This window comes from Protomyctophum parallelum (genome assembly GCF_964188405.1).
Source record: "Protomyctophum parallelum genome assembly, chromosome: 5".
In the NCBI taxonomy this organism is placed as follows: Eukaryota; Metazoa; Chordata; class Actinopteri; order Myctophiformes; family Myctophidae; genus Protomyctophum; species Protomyctophum parallelum.
The window spans coordinates 12,628,838-12,638,682 of NC_139702.1; the positions used below are offsets into that span (position 1 = coordinate 12,628,838).

At 43.1% G+C, this 9,845-nt stretch overlaps 1 protein-coding gene across 1 annotated transcript; it reads left to right on the forward strand.

Annotated features, from left to right (window-relative positions):
* Window positions 1–8,200: 8,200 nt before the first annotated feature.
* Window positions 8,201–9,616, forward strand: LOC310859141 (E3 ubiquitin-protein ligase TRIM39-like; the record flags this gene model as incomplete). Its single annotated transcript, XM_083765542.1, has 1 exon — window positions 8,201–9,616. The coding sequence occupies one exon, from the start codon at window positions 8,201–8,203 to the stop codon at window positions 9,614–9,616; it is 1,416 nt and encodes a 471-aa protein (XP_083621668.1).
* Window positions 9,617–9,845: the final 229 nt, after the last annotated feature.

Sequence of the window (9,845 nt, forward strand, 5' to 3'; positions counted from 1 at the left end):
GTTTACCCGGGTAACTGGACTAAGGAAAGGAAAGGTACTATGTTTACCCAGGGTAACTGGACTAAAGGGAAAGGAAAGGTACTATGTTTACCCAGGGTCACTGGACTAAAGGAAAGGAAAGGTACTATGTTTACCCAGGGTCACTGGACTAAAGGAAAGGAAAGGTACTATGTTTACCCAGGGTAACTGGACTAAGGAAAGGAAAGGTACTATGTTTACCCAGGGTAACTGGACTAAGGAAAGGAAAGGTACTATGTTTACCCAGGATAACTGGACTAAGGAAAGGAAAGGTACTATGTTTACCCAGGGTAACTGGACTAAGGAAAGGAAAGGTACTATGTTTACCCAGGGTAACTGGACTAAGGAAAGGAAAGGTACTATGTTTACCCAGGGTAACTGGACTAAGGAAAGGAAAGGTACCATGTTTACCCAGGGTAACTGGACTAAGGAAAGGAAAGGTACTATGTTTACCCAGGGTAACTGGACTAAGGAAAGGAAAGGTACTATGTTTACCCAGGGTAACTGGACTAAGGAAAGGAAAGGTACTATGTTTACCCAGGGTAACTGGACTAAGCTCAATAACTTGTTTACAGCCAGGCCCTCATGCTCATAGAACATTTCATGGTAGAGGTTCAATGCCTTGCTCAAGGGCACTTCAGCGGTGGTCATTTTAACGTGCCGGTCCGGGGATACGAACTATAGCGACCTTCTGATATCAAGACCGCTCCGCAAACTGTTCGGCCACCGCTGCCCTTTGTCCCTCTGACCCCCCCGGACAATATTAACTCTTACTGACTATGATTGCCTTTTTGTATTGCATTTGTATTGATGCCAACAGATTAATTTCGTTGTACACTTGACCAACGACAACATAAAATCCATCCATCCATCCAAATTGTACGTATAAAGTACCAAAGTATTCATTATGCAGAATCATTATGAAGAAAAAAATCTTTTGAAATTAGACAAATCTACAAGCTCACACGCATGCGTCACATTGTGACACATTGTGAGCTTGTATAGATCGGCTATTTTCAAAAAGCCGAAATGTACGGTATATACTGTATAAAGGCCGAAATAAATGTAGTGGAGTAAAAGGACAAAAGCACATATTTTCCTCTGAAATGTGGTGGAGTATAGAGGTAAAAGTACAGAACATTTGACGTACTCAAGTACAGTCCTTGAGTAAATGTACTTATAGTTACTTTCCACCACTGAGAAAATGTAACTAAAAAAAAAAAAAAAAAAAAAAAAAAGAGAAGATCTTGACTGATTGACTGGCTCCATGCTGACAGAGGACTTGCAGTGACAAATGTCACCCTTCCCGCCCGGCCTTCCCTCTCCTGAACACTGGCCAATTCACCATTCGTCAGCAGAAAGAGCCTGCTGTCAGGGACCAATCAGAAGTGCCTGACTGACTAACCAGCAGGCTCTAGCAGTTTTTAGCTTAGTTTTTTAGTTTTTTTAGCTTAGTTTTTTATTTAGTTTCGTGTCCCCTATACTATAGGGTAGGTACCCTAATAAAAAACATGCAGTAATCCTGGTCACTAAACTGCCTCCCCCTGGCCAGCCGGGGCGCCTGATGGAGGGGAAAGGAACTGGTTGGAATAACGTGTTCCTTCCACGCGCTACGTCCAACCAGGGAAACTCCCCCCTGTCAGGTGTAAAAGGAGCAACTTGGACACTCAGGCATGAAGGAAGCATGAGTTCAAGTCCGTTGCTCTCCCCTTGTCCCCCATATATGGGGACTAGGTTGGCGGAGGGTGTGTTTAGAGCCCAGGATCACATTAGATGATTGACACAGGGGTGAAAAATGGGTTACACAATCGTGGGATAAAAATTATATATAAACAAAAAAAAGTTTTATTTTATTTTTTTATTTAGTTGTGGAAAAAGGTAAAAATGTTCGTCTTATAGTTTTAGTGGAGGAAATCAACGCTGCATTGCCACCATGCACTATACTTGCGCTGACCCGTCCCAATGCGCTGTTGCAATCAATCCCACTGTAATTACAAACTATAGGCCTATCTGTCCGACACTTTAATCCATTCTGACCTGAGATCAGATTCATACGAGGTTTCCACTGGACACACACTGGTCTGATTAACCCATTCTGACCTGAGATCAGATTCTAAAAAATGTCAGTCGTTCTTCGATTTTTCAAAAAATAGCAGACCTACAAGCTCGTAGCGCGCCACTCGGTGGCGTGATATGAGCTTGTAGATCTGCTATTTTTCAATAGCTAAAGCACGACACGATGCTAACACCAAAATGGGTTCCCGTTTAGAATGGGTTAATCTCACTCATCTAAGTGGATGACGTGATAATGGGCTTTATCAGCTGGAAATGACTGTTGAGATCTGAGCAACAGAAAGGATACACAAGGGCATTTAGGGTCAGGACTGCAGCTTATCAGATGGAAAAGTGCTTGCTGGAGGGGAAGGGCAGCGTCGTTGCGGAATGGTAAATGAGTACAGCTCCCTGTATATGGGACGGGGGAAATGCTTTGCCACGCACACAACTACAATAACCTCTAATCACTTCTTTACATGCAGATATATATACATTATTTTTCTTTAGAAACAAGGCCAACTAATTATATAATAAGCAGACATGGCAACACTGCTGGTTGAATAATGGAGGAATGAAGGGAAAACAGCGCCCCCTAAAGTCACAGATCACTGCTGAAATATTAGAAGGGCAAATTCTGTACTTTGGGGTTTCCAGTTCAACAAGTTTGAAATGGTCATATCTTCTTCATTTCCCCCCCAATTTCAATGAGCAATACATCATATGAAAGGTTACAGTGTGCAGTTTCATAATATGTAAATAATATGTCCCTATAGAGGGACCCAGCTAAATGAGTACATTTCAATTTAATAAAAATTATATTTTGATCAACGTTCATTGCCTGTTGTCTCTCCTATGGTATACCGTATCAAGACTCCGGTTCTGTCTCTATCTTTTCATTACTCTATGGGTAAAACAGGGGGAAATCCTGCCATGAATTACAGCAAATGAATGTATTCATTTTGTGTGTGATGACTTTTGTCATTTTAAATGTTTGCGTATACGTGCAAGTTTCTCTGCATGCGTGGGTGATCGCCTGTCTCCCACACATCTCATTGACATACAGTAGTATTTAATTTAAAACAAATTTGATTATCCCATTACAAAAGAATAAGCTATAATAAAATGTTATAGTTGCAACTGTAGCCCATTTTAAACTGTCAAGATTTAATGTTTGAGACACATTTCACATGGCACTGTTTTTCTGTCTCTTTTTTTATTAGCTCTAATTACTGTGTGTCGACTTATAATTACAGAAGACCTAATCATTTAGGTAAATAACTAGCATGGCAGAAAGACCAGGCTGTGATGAAGAGCAATAACCCTTTAAACTGAAGCGTTTACAAGCTTTGTTTTAAATTAGTTTGATACTGTGTTATTTGAGGTCGGGGTTATTGGTAGATTGCCACAGCAATGTTTTTTACAATCCATGCGGGATAATTGCAAGGCAAAGTGTTATTGGTTCACCTTGGGAGTTCCCAGCACTAAATTCCAATTAGTTTATAAATGCTCAGTTGTTAACAAAGGGCTATATGAGGCCCCGTGGCCATGTTGGCAATGTTTACATATAGTCCAGGAAAACTTTTGATGAACTTTCTTTTTTAACAAAGAAAGACTATCACTATCCTGATAATTCAAGTGGCCGTTTTTCATCCTCTTGAATCCCTCCTGAGTGCCGACTCTCAAGAGAATAACCCATTCTGACCTGAGATCAGATTCATACGAGGTTTCCACTGGACACACACTGGTCTGATTAACCCATTCTGACCTGAGATCAGATTCTAAAAATGTCAGTCGTTCTTCGATTTTTTCAAAAATAGAAGACCTACAAGCTCGTAGCGCGCCACTCGGTGGCGCGCTATGAGCTTTTAGATCTGCTATTTTTCAATAGCTAGAGCATAACATGATGCTAACACCAAAATGGGTTCCCGTTCAGAATTGGATAATATCGGGTTGTTTGTCTTTCATCTGGCCCACCTATCCATCGCACATAGTGCCTGATACGGTACAGTATACCATAGGAGAGACAACAGGCAATAAACGTTGATCAAAGCTAATTCTGTACGTACGTTTTTGGCCAGAAAATGATTGTTTTTCCACCGGAAAATAAATACTTTTAGTTATACTCTACCGATATTTCCAAGAGAAAACCCTCATAGGAAAGATTAAGTCTAAGTCTATGGACCAGAGTGTCTCAAAGACATCATTAGTTGTTTTTTTGTTCAGTTCCTCATCTCGTTCTTTCCTGCTCTTCATGTGGACGGATGGTAAACAGATGGTAGCTACAGTACATGTATGCAGTACATATACAGTACGTATACAGTATGTATACAGTATATATATACAGTACATATACAGTATGTATACAGTATATATACAGTGTGCTCTTCATGTGGACGGATGGTAAACAGATGGTAGCTACAGTACATGTATGCAGTACATATGCAGTACATATACAGTACGTATACAGTATGTATACAGTATATATATACAGTACATATACAGTATGTATATACAGTATATATACAGTGTGCTCTTCATGTGGACGGATGGTAAACAGATGGTAGCTACAGTACAAACACGCAGAGACGATGAGAGCTGATTAACTGTCAACGCGTGCCTGTCATGTGTGACTCTGTTGTGTTTGAAAAGCCGAGACCATGCATTGCACAGACATACCGTATGCCTACTGTACAGTGTCTGTTCCATAAATGGACATATTTGCCAATGTGAACTGACGTTGGGCAAGTCAACTCCATATCAGACTGGAACTCACCTATGATTTGACATAGGCAGCTCCCGGCAGGATCCGCTGGGAGAAACTATAGTAGGCACAGCTGCTGGACAGGAGACTAATTCATTAGAGCGACAGAGAGAGAGAGAGGAGCGTGTGTGTGTGTGTTTACGTGTGTGTACGTGTACGTGTGTGCGTTGATTTAACAAAGGTGCAGACGATCAGAAATCAGCAGAGAGTGAGATACGTTTGCGCTACTGTATGCCGAAGTGAAGTGGGCTCGGCCCCAGACTTTATTTTCTCTCCCTGGAAATGAATAGCATGATAGCGATACATCAAGCGAGTGCAGCAGCAGATCAGACCCCTGCTAACCTGGACTGGCAGCAGTGCACACGCACGCACGCACACACACACACACACACACACACACACACAACTCGATACTGTAACATAGACAGCCAGTTCCTATCAGAGATATCCGAGTGATTTTCTACTGATATTGATGTATATGCACTTTGTCCTCGCTAGAGCAGAGACGCCATCTGTATTATTACAGCCACAACACACACACACACACACACACACACACACACACACACACACACACACACACACACACACACACACACACACACACACACACACACACACACACACACACACACACACATACACACACACACACACACACACACACACACACACACACACACACACACATAGCTTATCACTCTAGATAACTTACAAAGGGACATTGGGATCAACTTTGACCTTATTTACCTTATACTTACTGTGTAAAAATGAAACTAATAAAACTGCTTTTCATTCATGTGATTAAAATGATGAAACAATATATAGATAAGGTTCCACCCTGCTATCAGTTCAGAGTGATACAGAGAGGTGGGAGGTCAGGAGACTCAAACTGAAAGTGTTTGATATATGTTTTATATGTTTTAAACAGTACTAAAATGTCCTTTTATAACCTCTATTGTACTTTCACAACAAATTATTAGATCTGATAATCTGATATCATAATGATGTGTGACTGAGTGGCATAATTTACTCCCCTCTTTTATTGTTAGTTGTGTAAAGAGATAAGAAATGTGGGTGGATGATTTCCATGAAACCATGTGGTTTCAAAAGAATACACAGCTCAGCATATTTCCTGCCAGTAGGCTGGGGTGCAAAACCCAAACTCAACTGTACTACACCATGCCATACATATTAGGGATATGACACTACCGAACTCATATAGCTAGTGGCAAACACATGTTAATATACTTAAAATAGCTTCAATGAGCTTCAATGAATTTTATAAGATTTAAGATACATTCATGACCTTCAGGTATTAACCATGTTCTACCAGTTACTCAACTGCCAAAAGGCCACATTTATTTCCTATACATCGGCAGACATCCCTCCTGCTTTGCATAAGAATAAAGTGTGGGGAGGGGGGGGGGGGGGGGTTACCACTCTGTCAGACACATTTTTTGATGCTGCATTAAAAAACAATTCCTGTGTGAGACTTGGTCTCAGCCTATTCTAGTACTTCAGGATACACTATAGCAATAGTTTTTAGGCCACTGGTGGTCCCTCAAGGACACATCATGATGTGTTGTGAGCTTGCATATCTGCTGTTTTAGGTACAAAACACAACAACTAACTACAAATGAAGGCTTTCGAATAAGGTTGAATTTGTATGTGTGTGTGTGTGTGTGTGTGTGTGTGTGTGTGTGTGTGTGTGTGTGTGTGTGTGTGTGTGTGTGTGTGCCTGCATGTCTGACAGAGAGAGAGTGAACTTTGTTGTGTGTGTGTGTGTGTGTGTGTGTGTGTGTGTGTGTGTGTGTGTGTGTGTGCCTGCATGTGGGACAGAGAGAGAGAGAGTGAACTTTGTTACATGTCTATAGATAGTCTGATCAGAGGCGATAAGATTCACATTCAGATCAAACACAACTTCCAGTGAGAGAGAACAGACTGTCTTTAGATCCACAGCTAGAGGAAGGAACACTGACCCAGACCACTGGAACTATACCTGAACACTGACCCAGACCACTGGAACTATACCTGAACACTGACCCAGACCACTGGAACTATACCTGAACACTGACCCAGACCACTGGAACTAAACCTGAACACTGACCCAGACCACTGGAACTATACCTGAACACTGACCCAGACCACTGGAACTATACATGAATACTGACCCAGACCACTGGAACTATACCTGAACACTGACCCAGACCACTGGAACTATACCTGAACACTGACCCAGACCACTGGAACTATACCTGAACACTGACCCAGACCACTGGAACTAAACCTGAACACTGACCCAGACCACTGGAACTATACCTGAACACTGACCCAGACCACTGGAACTATACATGAATACTGACCCAGACCACTGGAACTATACCTGAACACTGACCCAGACCACTGGAACTATACCTGAACACTGACCAAGGACCACTGGAACTATACCTGAACACTGACCAAGGACCACTGGAACTATACCTGAACACTGACCCAGGACCACTGGAACTATACATGAACACTGACCCAGACCACTGGAACTATACATGAACACTGACCCAGACCACTGGAACTATACATGAACACTGACCCAGACCACTGGAACTATACATGAACACTGACCCAGACCACTGGAACTATACATGAACACTGACCCAGACCACTGGAACTATACATGAACACTGACCCAGACCACTGGAACTATACCTGAACACTGACCAAGGACCACTGGAACTATACCTGAACACTGAGCCAGACCACTGGAACTATACCTGAACACTGACCCAGACCACTGGAACTATACCTGAACACTGACCAAGGACCACTGGAACTATACCTGAACACTGAGCCAGACCACTGGAACTACACCTGAACACTGACCCAGCCCACTGGAACTATACCTGTACACTGACCCAGACCACTGGAACTATACCTGAACACTGACCCAGACCACTGGAACTACACCTGAACACTGACCCAGACCACTGGAACTATACATGAACACTGACCCAGACCACTGGAACTATACCTGAACACTGACCCAGCCCACTGGAACTATACCTGTACACTGACCCAGGACCACTGGAACTATACCTGAACACTGACCCAGACCACTGGAACTATACCTGAACACTGACCCAGACCACTGGAACTATACATGAACACTGACCCAGACCACTGGAACTATACCTGAACACTGACCCAGACCACTGGAACTACCTGCTGGCTCTTTCAGCTGAATGGACTTTATCAACAACCACTTTCACTGTGAAAGTAAACTTCATTAGAATATTCTAAAAGGAGTGTTACAACCACTGACTGCATTTCCTGTCTCGGGCATTCGTGGCTAAACTCTGACACGAAATGGCTTCCAACGCATCTCGCCCAGAAGAGGATTATGCCTGTCCCGTGTGTTGCGACATCTTTAAAGATCCTGTTCTCCTGCCGTGTAGCCACAGCTTCTGTAAAGCCTGTCTGCAGGAATGGTGGAGCGATAAGGTAATAAAGGAATGTCCCGTTTGTAAGAAGAGACATTCAATTGATGATCCACCTCTAAACCGGGCTCTGAAGAACCTGTGTGAGGCCTTCGTACAGGAGAGACATCAGAGAGCTTCAACTGGGTCTGGGGTTCTCTGCCTTCTGCACGCCGATGAGAAACTCAAACTGTTCTGTCTGGACTGTCAACAGCCAGCGTGTTTTGTGTGTCGAGATTCCAAAAGACACGCCAACCACATTTTCAGACCCATCGATGAAGCTGCACCAGAACACAAGGAGAAAGTCCAGAAATTGCTGAAGCCTTTACAGGAGAAACTGAAGGTTTTTAATGGAGTTAAAACAAACTACGACCAAACGGCAGAACACATTAAGGTCCGGGCCCGGCACACCGAGACGCAGATGAAGGAACAGTTTAAGAAGATGCATCAGTTTCTACATGATGAAGAGGAGGCCAGAATCACTGCACTGAGGGAGGAAGAGCAGCAGAAGAGTCAGATGATGAAGGAGAAGATGGAGGGTCTGAACAGAGACATATCAACTATTTCAGACACAATCAGAGCCATCGAGGAGGAGCTGAAAGCTGAACACATCTCATTCCTGCAGAACTTCAAGACCACGATGGAGAGAGTCCAGCTCACACTGCAGGACCCACAGCCGGTCTCAGGAGCACTGATAGACGAGGCCAAACACCTGGGCAACCTGGCCTTCAGAGTCTGGGACAAGATGAAGGACATTGTCTCCTACACTCCTGTCATTCTGGATCCCAACACTGCCTATCCACATCTCATCCTGTCTGATGATCTGACCAGCGTGACATGGGGAGAGAAACAGAAGCTCCCTGACAATCCAGAGAGATTTGACCAGTATGCCTATGTCCGTGGTTCTGAAGGCTTTAACTCAGGGAGTCACAGCTGGGATGTTGAGGTTGGAGACAATACACGCTGGGATGTAGGTGTGTTAGCAGAGTCGTACCAGAGGAAGGGAGCCTTAATGGATCCATGCTGGAGAATAAAGTTGTTACGTGACGGTAAATACAGAGCATTCTCCAGACCAGGGTCATCCACTAATCTCTCAATGAAGCAGAAGCCTCAGAGGATCAGAGTCCAACTGGACTGGAATGAAGGAAAGCTGTCATTCTGTGATCCTGATACTAACGCACACATACACACCTTCACACACAGGTTCACTGACACACTCTTTCCATTCTTTTACACTGGTCTTGGTGCTGGTACTCTGAAGATCTTACCTAGAACAGTCTGGACAACTCTGGACAATGTGTCATAGACATGATGATGATGATGATGATGATGATGATGATGATGATGATGATGATGATGATGATGATGATGATGATGATGATGATGATGATGATGATGATGATGATGATGATGATGATGATGATGATGATGATGATGGTGGTGATGATGATGTCATTCACTTTTCTTAAGATGGATGATGATGATGAAAACTTGTCCGTCAATTACCTTTTTTCACGGATGAAAACTAAATGGAA